At 37.6% G+C, this 18,333-nt stretch overlaps 1 protein-coding gene across 3 annotated transcripts in view; it reads right to left on the bottom strand.

Annotated features, from left to right (window-relative positions):
• The window catches only part of LOC150076554 (uncharacterized), a 198,790-nt gene that overhangs the window by 176,065 nt on the left and 4,392 nt on the right, over positions 1–18,333 (bottom strand). For all 3 annotated transcript variants that reach the window (XM_090388182.1, XM_090388180.1, XM_090388181.1), the window contains exon 2: positions 178–299. In XM_090388182.1, the coding sequence (XP_090244308.1) occupies positions 178–278 (101 nt within the window). In that variant the 5' untranslated portion in view covers positions 279–299. The remainder of the gene's footprint in view (positions 1–177; positions 300–18,333) is intronic.

The following is an 18,333-nucleotide window of genomic DNA, read 5'->3' as shown; positions in this document are numbered from 1 at the left end:
GGAATCAGATATAAAATGTGTAAATTAAGTAGTTCTCAACTCTTTAAAATTTCAATGAATATAGAACTGTTGTATACCTTTCTAATAATTGATGGCAAAAGATAAATCGAAATGTAATTAATCATCATAACAATGAAATTAAAAACTATATTTAATATCAACTGAATTATGACATACCTTAATATTTTGCTGTGGAGAGTCTGTAGAGGATATGCAAAGCAAGAATTAACTATGGCAAAAAGAAGGAGACAAACAACTTGAACTGATACTTGCTTCATAATCTATGAGTATATTTTTGCCTATAAAGAAATAAATAATTAGGAACAATTAATATCTGACATCATAATACAGCAATAACAATATACTTACTTTAAAAAAATGAAAGGAAGTACTTTATTCTTATTCCAGTGAATATCTATTTAGAAAGTTAGTTAAGGTGAGTGTTATCACTCATATCACTGACCTACACCATAGAATTTGCTGACAGGAGCATATTCAAAAATCAATGGGATGTCTGGGGTTTATTATGACCCTTTTTTTCAATGGTGATTTCTTGAATTTTTAATGCAGAAACTAAAGGGGAAAAAAAACTTTGGTTTCTGTGCAGCAAGTGGTCCCAGCTTCACAAGGCAGCCATAATGCCAAAAGCAGCAACAAATGCAGGAGCAATTTAAGTGAAATTCAAACTATAAATGAAATGCAAAAAAAAAAAATCTGTATAGATCATTTCTTTAAGCCAGTCTGATATTTCTTAGATGGTGGTATGCAGGAAGTTATATACCTTGAATACAAATATGCTTTACCCCAGGGCTCACATCTGATGAGTACAGCTTGGCACATCAAGGGTCCTGAGCTAATATCATCATTCTTCTCTTTCTTGGTGATTCCCTTATACTTTTCTCTCTCTCTCTCAGGATAATTCAGAATTTTTTTTTCTTTTTTGGATGGTACACTCAGACTTCCTTGCACGATATGGCTAATAAAAATATACAGACACTCCCCAACTTACATAATACTCAACTTGCATACTTGCAACTTTACATGTTTTTGTTGGCTAGTGAAAACTGAAAAAAAATATGGAAAAGTATTTTGCATCCCACAGGAATAAATGAAGGTATTGCAAAAATATCGTAATTGAACCCAATAACACTTTTTCTTTTTTCCTTTGGTAATTCGTTCCAAGACCACGGAAGTTGAAATTTTCGCTGTATAACTAAGCTATTTAAATCTCTAAAACGTCATTTTTATAATGGAAACTGTATTCATTTTATATAAATTTATGTCAAATAGGCACAACACAAAAATCACCACAATCAAAACAAAACAAAACACACCGCCAACACATTTACAAATGCTACTATTGGTTGAGAGGCAGGGCTATGCTGTCTGGCCGGAGAATGCACTACACTTTCATCATTATCATATGTTCCGTTGTAAGAATCAATTTTGAATGCCTTTGTGATATTTTTCTAAAGCACATTTCTGGAGGTTACGACCATAAAACAATAAAAAAAATTTGCACTTTCCTGTTTATTGGGCTTTTCTGTTAGTCAAATCTATCATAAACAGGTAGTAAACTCGATCTTATTGCGTTTGTGATAATACCAATAACTGCAATTATGTGTTTTTACGTTATTGTGGTGAAATCTTAAATCATATAAAAAACATAAATATTCAGAATCTCCTCTTCATTCCTATTTATTACAATGATGAAGGGAAAGCAACCAAGAAAATGAAAGTAGTGGCAGTGCTAGGAAACGAAACAAAATTGATTTAGAAATGAAGATGAAAATAATTAAGAAGTAAGAAGCAGGACAAAAAAGGACAGTACACATATAAAAGAATATGTTAAAGGATCAACGCATTTAAGATCAACAGTGATCACAAAAAGCATTCAGGTGCTATATTTTTTTTTTTTTTTTTTTATGTGAACCCCAAACACGAGAGGTATTAGAACCTATAGTATTTAGTACCGTGCTTGGGTTGGAGGTTGAGAAGACGAAAGAAGATATTTGTTCACATTGGACTTCACTTCTGTAGATTGTAATTTTCAGGAAATACGTATGAAGGAAGGTTGTTCCAGAAAACGGCAGTTGAATGAATAAATGAGGAAGATGAAAAGTTAGTTTTGTGGGTTTGAAGTTGGACAGTAAATGGATGTTGGCTGGTGGCGGCACGTGTTCGGACTGTTTTGAAAGAGAGAGTGGGAATTATAGAGGCCAATTCAGAAGAACAGTGCCCATGGAAGTATCTGTAGAAGAGGCATGCAGCACTCTTACGTCTATGAGAAAGCGAGTCGATGTTGTTGTTTTTTGGTTTTTAGGAGCATTAGCAACTAAGGCCATATTGCTCCGGGATATGCGGTGGTCATTTCCTGACCTTTCCACATCCTCCGTATTTGGTGGTGACGGGCTCGAACCCCGGTCTAATCAAGAAGCGTGTGCTACACACTGTTGCTCCTTCCCACCTGGCTACGGAGGCGCCAGCGAGTCGAGAGACTCTATTAGAGATGAATCATTAATTAACCTAACTGCCCTCTTCTGAATGGAATCAAGAAGCCTGAGAGAGGTTTTGGGGGCACCACCCCAGATGTGGGAACAATATTCCATGGCAGGGTGGATTTGCGATTTATACAGAGTGAGCAGCTGTTTGGAAGAAAAGTAACGCCGAGAGCGAAAGAGAAAACCAAGTTTTTTTAGATGCAGAGGAAGCAATATTTGTAATGTGCTTGTGTTAAGAGAGATTAGAAGTGATGGTAATCCCCAAAAGAGATATATCATTTTACCTAGAAATCGGAGTGTCACTAAAGATAAGCATAGGACCAGAAGAGTCCTTTTTGCAAGATATAAGACAAGACTGAGTTTTAGAAGGGTTGAAATCAACTAAGTTGTCTTTGCCCCACTGGAGAATTACCTGAAGATCGGCATTTAAGGAATTGGCAGCAGATTTTCAAGAAGTTGAAGCTGATTGAGCAGGACAAGGTTTCTCAAATTGGAAAGTTGAATGTAATGTGCTATCTTCGGCAAAACTATGGATAGGATTTCCAGTCAATGGAAGAAGATTATTGATATACAAGAGGAAAAGTGTGGGGGAAAGAACTGAACCTTGGGGGACACTAGCATTAGTGGAGAAGTTAGAAGACAGAGAGCCATCTACCATCACCCTCAGTGAGCGATCAGAGAGAAAACTGGATAACCAATTACTAAAAACAGTTGGCAAACCATAAGATGGAAGCTTGTTTAGAAGACCTTTATGCCAAACACGATCAAAAGCCTTTGAGATGTCAAGAGCAACTACTTGTGTTTCGCCGAACCTTTCCATTGAATTAGTCCATAAATGGGTAACATAAGCCAGAATATCACCAGTGGATCAACACTGACGGAATCCATACTGGCGATCGTTGATCGGACGGAAGGTTTCTAGGTAGTTTAAGAGTTAGCGGTTTCTCGATTACTTTAGAAAGAGTAGAAGTAATTGCAATGGGACGATAATTGGATGGGAGGGATTTGTCACCCTTTTTAGGAACTGGCTGGATATGAGCAAATTTCCAAGCAGAAGAAAAAACACCTTTGGAATAAGAAAGTGAAAAAAGGCGGCAAAGAATAGGCGTAAGTTCAGGAGCACAGGTTTTGAGAACAAGTGGAGAAATACCATCAGGCCCTGGAGCTTTCTTAGCATCAAGATTCATCAAAATCCTTCTGATATCCTTTTGACGGAAGACTACAGGAGGCATTGAATGGAGCGTGTTAGGAATGGTGGGAGGTGTTTTACCAAGATCATTAATACATGAGCTGGAAGAAAAATGGGATGCTAGCAGGTCAGCTTTATCCTTGGCTGAAGTGACAACAGAACCATCTGGTTTGGACACAGGTGGGAGCAGAGATGGGCAAAAGTTGCGGCCAATAGCTTTGGCAAGAGACCAGAATGCTCGGCTACCATTAGGGCAAGAAGCAAGTTTTCTACTCTTAGCCTGTTCAAACTCTAGTTTGGACTGATTAATAACTGCTTTACAATTGTTGCAAGCTTTGGTGTAGGCAGAAAATGAAACTGAAGAATTAGAAACAAGCCAATTACGATATGCAACATTCTTCTCTTGGACAGCCTTGGCACGTTTATTGGAAAACCAAGGACGATAAAGGCCGATAAAGGATAAAGGACGAGATTTTAAAGTGGAGTGTGGGATAAAGGATTCCATTCCTGCAAGAATAATTTCACTGACACGATCTGAGCAAACGTTGACATCAGAAGTTTTGAAACAGTAATCCGTCCAAGGAAAAGAAGTCTCGCAGGTCATCCCATTTTGCATTCTTGTAATGCCAAACAACACGAGGTTGGGAATAGCCATGAGATAAAGGTTCCATTGGAGAAGAGACAATCACCAAGTTGTGATCTGAAGTGCCTAAAGGACCTCTCACTTCGACCTTGTACTTAGAAGGGTTGTTTGTGAGAAAAAGATCAAGCGTATTGGCTGTATGATTAGGATTGTCCGGTATTCTTGTAGGTAAATGAACAATCTGTGCTAGGTCATTAGTAATTGCAAAAGCCTCAGCATCTCAACCTGCTGGGTCGGTGTGACTAGAAAACGGAAGCCAGCTGGAGTTGTGAACATTAAAATCACCAAGGAAAATTACCTCACTGTTAGGAAAGTTGGACTGGAGAAATTCAAGTTGCAAAGAGAGGAAGTCAAAGAGCTCCAAGTGATTAGTGGAGTTGGGAGAACGGTAGAGACAACAGATGATTTTTTTTTTTTTTTTTTTTAGGAGCATTAGCAACTAAGGCCATATTGCTCCGGGATATGCGGTGGTCATTCCCTGACCTTTCCGTATTTGGTGGTGACGGGTTCGAACCCCGGTCTAATCAAGAAGCGTGTGCTACGCACTGCTGCTCCTTCCCACCTGGCTACGGAGACGCCAACAGATGAATTTGACACAATGAGGTAGAGAGATTTTAAGCCAGAGAAGATCAAAGAGAAGAGATTCCAAATTGCCAAGTCTCTGACAGGGAATATCAGAACAGACATATGCACAAGTACCACCTTTGAGGCGAAAGGAATCATACAGCGAATAATTTGGACATCTGAGATCAGCAATAGCTGAATCAACCGATAACTGAGATTCTGTCAGAAAAAGTACATGGGGTTTGGAAGACTGCAAGTGGAAATGGCCATCGTTGAGATTAGAATTGAGACCACGTATATTTGTGAAATGAATTAGGAAGTCCTTGGGAGGTTTAGATCTTTTCGCAGATAAGCTTGCTATATTAGTTTGACAATTCATGGTGTATTCAATAGTAAGAAAAAGTGGGTGGGACATGCTGTATGAAGTAATGAAATTTTTGGATATGGTGTACATGTGGTAAGAATATACCCAGATCCTTGACATCACGTGGCCTGGACAATGCTCCCCACATACACACTACTCGGACTCCCTCCAGTCACTATCTGGCAGAGTAGAGGTAGCAAGATTATACACTAGCTGATCCGGAAGCCTCCTAGAGAGTTACCAATAGGTTTGGTCCGGTGTACTAAACTAGCGGCCGGCCTGCGAACACCGTTTTAGAGCTGTACCCTCGAAATGTAAGGAATATTGGATCTCGCCACAACATTCATCATAACCTCAAAAGTCATCAATCATACTGCATGATGGAAGAGATAGGGAAGGGTTGGCCGGACCTTAGCTCTAGAGACTAAACATGGGTTCTACCACTTCAAGCCTCCAATAAGCAAAGTGGTGGTATTTCACCGGTTGATGAGAGTCATCTACCACCTAGTACTGCCTGGTAACATAGAGGGGTGGCATTCCTCCATGTGGTGTGGGCGCCACACCTCAACCCCTGCTTACGTTGGTTAACACCTGGGTGGTCACCCACCATGTACTTGTGCATGGAGGTTATACCCAGAATTACTAACAGTCCCACCATCGTGAAGGTGCAAGCAGAGGATTTGGCTGTCATAGACCGTCCAGACTTCGCCGAAATTGGGTCCACTTGACTTGAGTGTCACCCGAATATCAGTTCCATCAGCGTTTTAGACTCCCAGGTAGCAAGTACAGCTTGTCTGGCATATCTGAGAGAATGTCTGTGAATATCGAACATGGAAAAACTATTAATAATATGGATGGAAAATCAGATTAAGAAGCAAGTGCCCTTGGGCTAATGGCCATTCAAGCAAAAGAAAGAAGTATTTATGAAGATATTAAGTATAAGTACTGCGAACCCTAAGGCAAGTTTGTGGCAAACAACAGGTGGTTTAATAGGTTCAAGCACCGTGCTGGTTTTCACGTTAAAGTAAAAGTTTTGTAATTTTTCCTGTACACGAGATGAAATAATTTTATTTACATGCATTTGAAGCAAAAAAGAAATGTTCATCGAACATTTATTTTTTGCTTCAATCAAATTCGGTGCACATAACTGGGAGTGCTGCAAGCCTTGAAGGAAATTCTGACTTATGTAAAATTCAACTTACAGAGAGTTCCGTGAAAAGCAACCATTAAGTAAGTCGGAGAGTGGCTGTATATACGTATACATATATATAAAACTGCAATTTTATCATACTCTCACTCATAAATATTCATATCTTATTTTTGCAGGTCCAGCTCATTGCAATGAATGAAATAAAGAAGAAAAGAAAATAAAGTAACTAACCCAAAGTAAAACATGGATATCGCAAAATTGGCCATCAAATTTTGACAAAATTGAATGGACCAAAAGTTATTCACGAGTGCAGGTAAGCTGTATATGATGATTCTGTCTCTACCAAATACCAGATAAAATTTTCATATAAACAGTTTAAATGGGTTGAGAATCCATAGATGGCTAGGAATGACCAATGGAAGTAAGAAGTCCAGAAATGTAACAAAAATCAGAATATCAGGCATTTCCCGCTTTATGAGTTTTCGCTTTACGAGTTCCCGGGTTTATGAGTTTTTTTTTTTTTCAAGTATCAAGTACAGTAAAGCCCCACTATTCGCGGTATCTGTATTCGCAGTTTCGCATATTCGCGATCGCTGATTTAATAATATAAAATGAAACCTAAAAAAATGTGAATTTTAAAGCGCCGTGAATATTTTTCGCCATACAAAAACATGGGCGTGGCTAAAATTATCTTTCCCGGTGAAAACAGCGTTCAGTGGGTGGGGGGGGGGGAAGAGGAGTGACAAAATCGCGAACTTGGATGTTTCTCGCTAATCCTTGTTCAGTATGTGTTATGCGCTTGTCATGGAAGGTTTGGTCGTTTGCTTTTAGTTTATATGCTTATAAATTGAATAAATTTGTCAATTTATAAATTGATATGCTTACAAAAGTGGTAAATCTACAGTTTTGCAGCGTAAAACAGACTTTTTTGAGTGTGTTAACGGAAGAAAGTGCCTTTATTGTGGACAAGTTCTTTTTTACTCGTACAAAAATATGGCTACAAATAACAAGGGAAATGTGAAAATATCAAAGAAGGTGATGACATTAGCGAATAAAATTGAGTTATTAGACAAAATTTCTAATGGTGAAAGTGTCTCTTCAGTGGCAAAACATTATAAAATCAATGAGTCAATGGTACGATCAATCAAAAAATCGGAACAAAAAATCCGCCGTAGTGTCCGTGAAAACGCGCTAATTGCTTCAAAAATTTGCTCTTTAACTCGTGATGTTAAATTAGAAAAAAATGGAAAAAGCTTTAAATCTATGGATAGAAGACCGAACTCAAAATAAAATTCCGTTAAGTTCACTCATCATTCGTGAAAAGGCAAAATTCCTTTATCAACACTTTAGCGAAACTGGTGATAGCACTGGCGGGATAAGTTTTTTTGCTAGCAAAGGTGCTGGTTTGAAAGATTTGTTTGAAATTTCTAATAAATATTACATTTAATATTAAATTGTTTCTTATTTTCATTTCGATGCCATATGCTTGTATTTCACTATGTACTGTCTATGTACATAGTCATATTATGAAGGTACATATAATACATACATAGACAAAATTTTAGACCAGTTTTTCTTATATATTTCATACTTTGGAACGGAACCCCTTTATTACTATGGGAGCCATAACTCAGTATTCATGTTTTCGGTATTTGCGACATTTCTCAGGAACGTAACCCCCACGAACAGCGGGGGTTTACTGTATCAACAAAATCAAAAATATGAACATTAACTGCAAAAAATAAATGTTAAACATTCATAAATACTGCATTTCAAACCATATGCGTAGTTATACAATACAGTGCACCCCACTTTACAATATTAATCCGTTCCAGAGACACCATCATATTGTGAAATATTGTAATGTGAACCAATAACACATTGCTGTTTGGTAATTCGTTCCACAACCTCGGAAGTTGAAATTTTCGCTATATAACTAAAAAGTCATTTTTATATTGTGTATTTTGTATTAGTTACCAATTCAAATAATTAAAATGCATTACACTTTCATCATTATCATATGTTCTGTTGTAAGAACCAATTTTTAACGGCTTTGATATTTTTCTAAAGCACATTTCTAGAGGTCATGACCATAAAACAATAAAAACAATTTGCACTGTCTGGTTTATTCGGCTTCTCTATTACTGCAAGCAATAATAAACAGGTAGTAAACTCCATATTATTGCATTTGCGAAAATACCAATAGCTGGAATTGTTAGCTGGTTTTTTACTTTATTATGGTGAAATAAAGTAAAGGGGAAATGTGTTTCCCATTTACTGAAATCTTCAATCATATAAAAAACAAATAAAATTTCAGAATCTTCTCTTCGTTGCTTTTTTTTAAGCTTCGTAAACTTGTTACTCCATGCAAATTGTGTTAGTTGCAATTTGTGCGTTCTGTTAAAAATTCCAATATAAATTTTTTAAATAAATTCCATTTATTTATAAAGAAAAAGAGATTATCTTGGAAACAAATGCCTCTAGAAGCATTTCTGAAGAAAACAACTCCTCATGCAACAAACCAATGAGTGCTGAGTCAATAATGAGTGATCATCGAGTGTGCATTTAGCCAATGATGATGAAGAATAAACATTCTTTAACATTTGTAAGTCATAAATAATTTCTTTATTATTATAATTTGCTTTATTTTACAGGCCTACATTTTCCTTTCTTTGGATAAATCAATCATTGTTTAAACAAACTAATTAACTAACTAATTTCATTGTTGAGAACGTAACCCCAATTTTTAACATTAATGTCTATGGGAAATAAATTCCTGCTTGATGAGTTTTCGCTTTACAAGTGCACACTAAGAACAAATTACCTCGTAAAGATGGGAACTACCTGTATTGAGATTATGCAGAATAGGCATAATGGATTTTTCTGAGGGTCAGTGCAGTCCATCTTCTGTGAACTTGTTCATATCAAAGGAGAGTTCTTGCTGATGCCAAGACGATGTTCACAGTGCTTCAGAAAATAGCTGGGATCAAATTTCCGAGAAAAATATACATGTGAAATACACAAAACCACAAGGGTTTCTTGTAAGAATTTTAACTGACAATAAAATGAGGATTCATCACTGGGATCCAGAAAAGAAAAGAAAAAAAAAAAAAAAAAACAGGAGTGCAAGCATTTGAAAAAACCATCAAAAAAAATTCAAGACTCAACCATCTTTTACGAGGAAGATACAGTAACAACCGTTTTGTGAGATATGGAAGGAATTCTTTTGACAGACAACATGCTTTGCAAGAAAACAATCACTAGAGATGCCTAGGCTGCTGTTCTCAAATATTTAAGGGGGGGTAGAAGAGAGAAATTGGCACAAGGTGTCTTGTTTCTTCGTTACAAATACACAACAAATCCCATAGGGCAATTGCTATTCAGACAGACTATAAGCATAGGAGCAAAAGAATTCTTTTTGCAAAATATAAGACAAGACTGATTTTAGAAGGATTGAAATAAACTAAGTTGTCTTTGCCCCACTGAGGAATTACCCGGAGATCGGCATTTAAGGAATTGGTAGCAGATATTCAAGAAGTTGAAGCTGATTGAGCAGGGCAAGGTTTCTCAAAATGGAAAGTGCAATGCAGTGTGCTATCATCAGCAAAACTATGGACAGGACTTCAAATCAATGGAAGAAGGTCATTAACATACAAGAGGAAAAGAGTCGAGGAAAGAACTAAACCTTGGGGAACACCAGCATTAGTGGAGAAGTTAGAAGACAAAGAGCTATCTACCATCACCCTCAGTGAGTGATCAGAGAGTAAACTGGATAACCAATTACCAAAAACAGTTGGCAAACCATAAGATGGAAGCTTGTTTAAAAGACCTTTATGCCAAACACAATCAAAAGCCTTTGGTTGCACTTCCTTAGATTTAATGTGTTTCTTAACTAACAGTATAACCCTTTCTATCCTTTCTGTACACATTGTACTCCCCAAATTCCAATTCCGCATTCCTTATATCTGTATGACAGCACGTCTCTGATATCCCAACAATATCTGCCTTTGATGCCTTGACCAGCACTTCAAATTCATCAAATTTATTTCCTATACTCCTAGCATTGGTGTACATGCAAGTATACATACACCTGTTCTTACTCTTAGTTACTCTAACACAGCCCATGTATTTATTTGTTTCATGACTCCCAGCATTTCCTGAAATCCCCAGCAACTTGCTTTCCGGACTGCTGCTCATTCCAATAGAAGCAGTGCAAAAATCATTTCCACCTCTGCCTGTGGCTACTATTCATCTATTAGTCTGTGAATCCCCCCCAAGCTAGCAGTTTTCTGACCCCCCCCCTAACATTGCCTTGATAGCATCAGTAAATATTCTTGCACCCTTTCCACTTAAGTGTATACTGTCCCTGTAGAAGAATTCTCTCCTGTTAACAAGCACAGACCACACTAAAAAAAAATTTTACCCCACGAGCCTTGCACAATCTCTGCAGGGCCAAATCGATTGACAAGGCTCTCATCATATACTCTCTCCTATCATGTCTGGGCAGGTTTGTAGACACTTTCAAATTTCATCCTAACTCACAACTTTTTTTCAACATTGACATAAATCTGCAGTTCTCCTACACTTAATGTCATTAGTGCCAATGTACAATATCACCTTTAATGCCCTTAGAAGATAATATCTGCTCAACAAAGTCATCAACTTTTGCATAATGTATTAATGTTAAACTTCAATTGCCATTTCTCAGACCATCTCCCTAATATTTCTGGATCTGCTGAAGTACCATATCCACCCTACCAACCTTTGTATTACCCCTGATATGCCTTCATGATTTATATCTGCAGTTCATGACATAAATCTGCAGTTCTCCTACACTTAATGTCATTAGTGCCAATGTACAATATCACCTTTAATGCCCTTAGAAGATAATATCTGCTCAACAAAGTCATCAACTTTTGCATAATGTATTAATGTTAAACTTCAATTGCCATTTCTCAGACCATCTCCCTAATATTTCTGGATCTGCTGAAGTACCATATCCACCCTACCAACCTTTGTATTACCCCTGATATGCCTTCATGATTTATCAGTGACCTATATTTATCAGTGATAAATACAGAAAACAACAATGGGTTGAACACTGAATCCTTAGGGATTCCACTAATAAATTAGTCCATAAAGGGCAATATCCACTGATTGCTACTCTGTCTTATTCCACTAGAAACCATCCCTTTATGCATAGCAGCAACCCACCCTTAATGCTATCCAGTTGCAAATTATTTTTTGCATCCAGTTCTTTCGTGACCATACCTTAGTATCCAATCAAACCGTTCAAACAAGATTTCTTCTTAACAAACCCATGCTGTCTGAAGTGTAATTACAGCCTTGTCTAGATGATCCTGCATTACTTCTTTTATCAGTGACTCCACTATTTTCCTTGGAACATATATTAAACTAACAGGTCTGTAATTACTTGTGTCACCCTTTGACACTCCCTTGTGAATTGCAATGCATTCATACATATCCAGTCTGCAAAGACCTCCCACGAATCCAAGGAGCCTCTCATAATTATTGCTAGGGGTTTGCTTACTTCTTTCACTGCCTTCCTTAATATAATTGGATGATCACATCCACCCCAGATGCCTTTCTTATGTTTAACTTCCAACAATTTCTCTTCCACTTTCCTCTCAGTTATTACAAAATGATTTAGCTCTCTGTTAGAGTTTGATCAACTTCCGGCATTCCATTCTAAAAAATTTCTCATGTTTGAACGTAGATTCAAAATACTTCATTCAATTTGTCGGTAATGGAGCAGGATCATCAAAAGTCAAACCCTCAATATTGAGTGGACCAATTTGATTCATTCCCTTCCCTCTAGTGTTTACATATATAAAGAAGTCTTTGCTGGTTTTCTTTGTATCCTTTGCCAAAGATTTCTCATAATTTGCCTTCACTTGCCTGACCTCCTTTGTGACTTGATTAAAGGCTAGTTAATATCTACTGTAGTTCTGTGATGCCCGATAATCTGTATGCATCCTGTTCATTTTTCTTGTCTGCTACAGTTATCATCAGTTCACCTGACATTCATTTAGGCCTATACCTTGATAAGTATTTCTTGGTTGGTATGAAAAGCCTAGTAGCTTCTGTGCTTAATTTCTTGAATGCTTCCTATTTAGAATTTGCTGATGGTAATATCATCTGTTGGTCCCACTGTATAGTATTTAAAAGCTGTCTCAGAGAAAAAAAACTACTACCCTTACCCTTGATGCTGTAAGCTCTGATCAATAAGCTGTGATCACTGCCACCTAGTAGTTCTTTTATCTGCAGATTATCAGCAGTGATTATTCACTGCTGATAATCAGTTCAAGAGTATTGGTCTCCCTTGTTGCCTCTCTAACACGTTGCTGTAGTAAACAGTTATCCAATATATATACAAAAGTCTTGCTGGTGTGCGAGTGACCAACCCACAAGTTCCAGTCAATATCTGTAAAGTTAAAATCCCCCATTACAAAACATTCTGATTTAATGCCCCACTATTTCTCAACATTGCACTGGCCACCCATATCAACTGGATGCACTTTCCTAAGTTTTAGGTGCTTCTTAATTAAGATCACAACTCCCCCTCCTATCCTATCTGTCCTTTCTGTATACATTGTATACAGAAAGGACAGATATCTCAGTGACACCGCATACCTGAAATCCCAATAATGTTTGCATTTGATGACTTGACCAACACTTCAAATTCATCAAATTTATTTACTATATACCTAGCACTGGTGCACCTGGCAGCCCATGTATGATTTGCTCAACTCAATTAAAAAATATGAAATGAAAATAACAATTAACAAAATAAACCTATAATAATGTTTTAACTGATCCCCAGGTTGAAACCTAGCTGCTCATGTAGCATCTGGCAAGGGCAACATAAACATCAATAGTTTTGTCAGCTGCTCGTACTTAGTAAAATCAAAGTTATATAGCAAAATTATACATCTGTCCCAGATATCTCACAGGCACAACATGGGAATGGAAATTGCTTAGAAGAAATTGTGAGCAAAAAGTGTTTACATATCTGAAATTTTCAAATTTCTCATATATCAGAATAAAAACAAAAAATAATTTTCCCACCAATATTCTCAAACTGTATAACTAGTTAGAAATTATTTGTGAGCAAAAAGTACACAGGCAGATTTGATTTCATTTATAAATTTAAGAAAGAAAAAAAAAAAAAAACAGAAAAATTTTAAAAAGTGGTGCCACATTAGCAACAGATGGTTAACAACCTAATTTGAGGCCCGCTGAAAATTCCTTATCTGATTTTTGCTTCTGACAGTTCGGTAATTATTTATACATAAGTATTTAAAACAATCAATCACTATTTTTATCTAAAGCTTTACGAATTTGATCCTTTGATCACAGTTTAATGAGGAGCAGAAGTAATAACAAAACCTTCTCTCTCTCTCATGGTAACTCAAATTTTTCTTTGCTGGTGAAGCAAAAGCCTCAGGCTTCCTTGCACCAAGCTAATAATAATAAGCCTCGACAACAATGGGCCATCCAATGTTGCACTGGGAAAAAAGACTTAAGCATAAGATAGAAGAATTAAGAGTCAAGATAAGCCAATTGACCCAGTACCAATGAGGTAATAGGAGTAAGAAATTGAAAAAGTGAAGAGCATACTCAAGGGAGAGACAGTGTTCACAGAAAATACGTGACCAAAAATCAGAGAATAAGAGAATACTTGGACACACTGAAATAGAACCTCTTCACACTCAGCAAAAGACTGCGCCAATACAAAGAGAGCTTCCAGAGTAAAATGAACAATCAAATCTTCGATGAAGACCAAAGAGCTTCCTACACGAGTCTCAGAGAAGACGGAGAAGGCAATCGAGGAGTTGTGGGGCAACATATGGAGCAGTGAAGTAAAGCATAACAGCTGAGCCCCCTGGATAGAACTAGAATGGAAGAAAACCAAGGCCATACAAGAGATGAGAGATTGGGATATTCGAGAGGAAGAAGTAAAACAGTCAATCAGGAATTCCCACAACTGGCAAACCCCAGAAACAGATAACATCTAGAACTACTGTTACAAAAAGCTCACTTGCACACACACAAGCATCTAGCAGAGCAGTTCACCTGAATGATAAGGCACCAAGAGACAATCCTGAAGTTTCTCACTCAAGGAATCGCATAAAAACTGCATAAAGCCTAAAGACCAAGATTTCCAGCGAAATATAGGCCAATCACCGTTTTTTTTTTTTTTTTGTTTTTTTTGTTAGTTGGCGCATTGGCTTCTGTGGCCATATTGCACCTCCCAAGGTTTTGCATTTTCTACTCTGATCCAAGCCCGAGGCAGGATTCGAACCCGTGACCTTTAGGTTGCCAGGCAGGCAGGCAGGCACTTTACCCACTCGGCTGGCCCGGTCAACGCCAATCACCTGTCTCCTAACAATGTACAAGATCCTGACCGCTGCTTAACAAAGAAGATATTGGACTATTGGAGAGCCAGAACATAATGGCCAAACAGCAGAAAGAATGCAAGAAGCAATTCACCATAGATGCCGCAGTTATAGAGCAAGCCTACAAGCACCGCAACCTGTACGTGGCCTTCATTGATTACCGCAAGACCTTCGACTCCATGCCTCATAGCTGGCTAATAGAGACATTGAAGATCTCCATCTACAGAGTCAATTTGACAGTGACAAATTTCCTAGAAACAACCATGGCAAAATAGAGTACAATCATTAAGGTTGAGAACATCACAACCAGATCTATCTCCATCAGGAGAGGAGTCTTTCAAGGAGATACCCACTAGCAATGTTGGGCCCCATCAGGAGACCAGCGGCTAACAGGCCAGAAGAACAATGATACACACAACATTACACACCACAAGATCCACACACTTTTAAATCTCTGGCCTTTACAACATACTGTATCACATGACAACGAAAACTACGAGATGTGGGAAACCCCTGGAGCTGTTTGACCCTAAACACACTTTATCTGTTTGTGCCAAATGCACAGGTGGGTGCAGGTCTTGTGCAGTCAGCACAAACAGATATCGTAAACCCAGGCCTAGAGAAGGGCACCAGCAGCCTTGTATTGGCGGTGTTTTTAGGCTAGCTTTGTACAGGTTCTATACCAAAACAGACGAACTAGGTGATGGGTTTAGCCTAAGAGCCACCCTTGATTCTGAGATATACATATGCAATGCACCAGGAGGTCAAATATAATATAGCATCTTATACATATGTAACAAGAATGTTAATGTATATAAAATTGTATATATATCTTTATGTAAGTATTGTGTATATATATATATATGTAATAATTGTATACAAATAAATGGGAAAAAAAATGGAATGTGGTTCTGTCTACTTGCATCTCCGTGGACAGTGACTCTCATATATTTTCATTACTTTTTATTTTTATTAATTTTTTTTCTTTATTTTTTTATTAATTTTTTTCTTTTTTTTATTTTTTCAAATTTATTATTACTTTAATCTTTTTTTAATTTTTTTTATTTTGTTATTATTTTAATATATATATATATATTTTTTTTTTATTATTATTATTTATTTATTTTTTGTCTCCATCCAGGAAACTCAGGCAACCCTGGCAGAGACAGAAGCCAGAGAATAATGGGCAGCCTGGCTACCTCTTAGTGATGTATGCAGGCAACGTGGAGTCCCACCTGGGGCACTGCAGCCAAATGCCAGGACATAACAGAACCCAACATAATACTACACATTCAACACACAACACTTTTCAGGCATTTACAGTAGTTCTGTATTTCTTCACAGCATGCATACATACAAAACAGATGTGGGAAACCACAGGAGGCACCTGACCCTAACACTATGCGGTTCTGTTTAGCACACAACCTGCTATCTGCAGCTATGAACAACAGCAAATATGGATATAATTACAAAGGAAGGAAGGAAAAACCTGTACACTCTCTCCCACCTGATATACATGGATGACATCAAGCTCTAAGTGGCAACCGAGAAGCAACTACTGCAGGCCAAAAAAGAATTCAGCAACGATACCAGGATGGAATTTAGTCTAGACAAATGCAAGACCCACAGATTGCATCAGGGGAAATTAGTTGGCCGAAACTACCAGCTGCAGATTGGTAAAGAGATCGAAGCCATGACAGATGGAGAGACCTACAAATACCTGGTGATGATGTAGACTCAACAGTTAGAGCACAAGGAAATCAAGGCCAGCCTGACCGAAAAATACCATCAGAGAATCAGAAGCCTGCTCAAAGCAAAGCTGAATGGAGGGACACAATTAAAGCCATAAACACATATGCAGTCCCAGTGCTAACATACTCCTTTGGGATGATAGATTCGACTAACACCAAGCTTGAGGATATCATGAAAAAGAAAAGGACAATAATCATCAAGAGCAGCTAACACCACCTGAAGTCAGCAGTGGAGAGATTGACAATAGCTTGGAAAGAGGGAGGAAGGGTCCCAAACACTGTTAATGTTGTGCATATACCTCATTATTAAAATATAAAAAATGTTCCTTTTCAACCACTACTATATTGAGTATAGCTATATAATATCGTTGTAGATTCACATTAGTTTACCCTAAATTTAAACTACGTACGTAGTATAAAAGGCATCATTTGAATTGTATCTCATATTGTGGCTGCCTTCCCAAAGAGATACCAGGTATTGCAGTACTTTGAATAAGTAACACTTCTCTAGTAGAGAAGACAGCTGTTATTTATTCTCAGTGGATGCCATTACCCAGATGGCACCGTTTAAAATATGGTATGAGATAAAGATCTCTTTATCCTCATACTATCCCTATTAGACTTAGGAAAGCAAAAAAGATGTAGGAAGGTGATAGCAGGAGAGGTAGAGGAAGGTTTTTTTTTTTTTTTGGTTTTTTTTTTTTTTTTTTTAGGAGCATTAGCAACTAAGGCCATATTGCTCCGGGATATGCGGTGGTCATTCTCTGACCTTTCCGCATCCTCCGTATTTGGTGGTGACGGGCTCGAACCCCAGTCTAATCAAGGAGCATGTGCTACGCACTGGTGCTCCTTCCCATCTGGCTACGGAGGCGCCTGTAGAGGAAGGAAATTCCGTAGAAGGAAGAAAGGGACAGTTACTCCTTCAACTCACACTACTCAAAATCTCATAAATTTCTTGAATAGGCAATGCTTCCCCAGTAGAGAAGATTGTTGTTACCTATTCTTGGAAACTCCACGAATATCAGGCTATCATCAGTGGATGGGTAGTTACCCTGGTAATGCAACATGCCATCACAATTGCAAAGTGATTCTACAATATGAGATGCCAAGTTGTGTACAAATAATGTATTTAAAGATGAAATGCACAATGCATAATTATATATGGGTTTTAAGTAATTAACTATATAATATCGGTGTAGTTACACCATAGTTTACCAATAAATTTAAACTACATATGTAGTATAAAAGGCATCGTTTTAATTGTATCTCATATTGTGGCTGCCTTCACAAGATACCAGGTATTGCAGTACTTTGAATAAGTAACACTTCACTTGTAGAGAAGACAACTGTTATTTATTCTCAGTGGATACCATCATCCAGACATCCTTTCAAAGCTTCCTTTCATCCTGCCCTTGCATCCTTTCATCCTGCCCACCCACCAATGGGTGGGTGGGCAGGTACCCTGGTAATGCAACAAATAATATCGGTGTATCTACACTGATATTATATAGTAAATTACTTAAAACCCATATATAATTATGCCTTGTGCATTTCATCTTTAAATTGAGTATAGCAGAATCCTGGTTGTATTATATTACTATTAGACATATAGTGCAAGGAAGCCTGAGGCTTATGCTGCACCAGCCAAAAAAAAAAAAAAAATTTCTGAATTATCCTGAGAAACAGAGAGAATGAAAGTCAGAAGTAGAAGGGAAGGGAATCACCAAGAAAGAGAAGAATGATGATATCCA

Source organism: Mastigoproctus giganteus, chromosome 13, assembly GCF_048544385.1.
Source record: "Mastigoproctus giganteus isolate SK-2022 chromosome 13, ASM4854438v1, whole genome shotgun sequence".
NCBI lineage: Eukaryota > Metazoa > Arthropoda > Arachnida > Uropygi > Thelyphonidae > Mastigoproctus > Mastigoproctus giganteus.
Note: the sequence above shows the minus strand (reverse complement) of the source record. Positions and strands in the feature narration are given on the sequence as shown.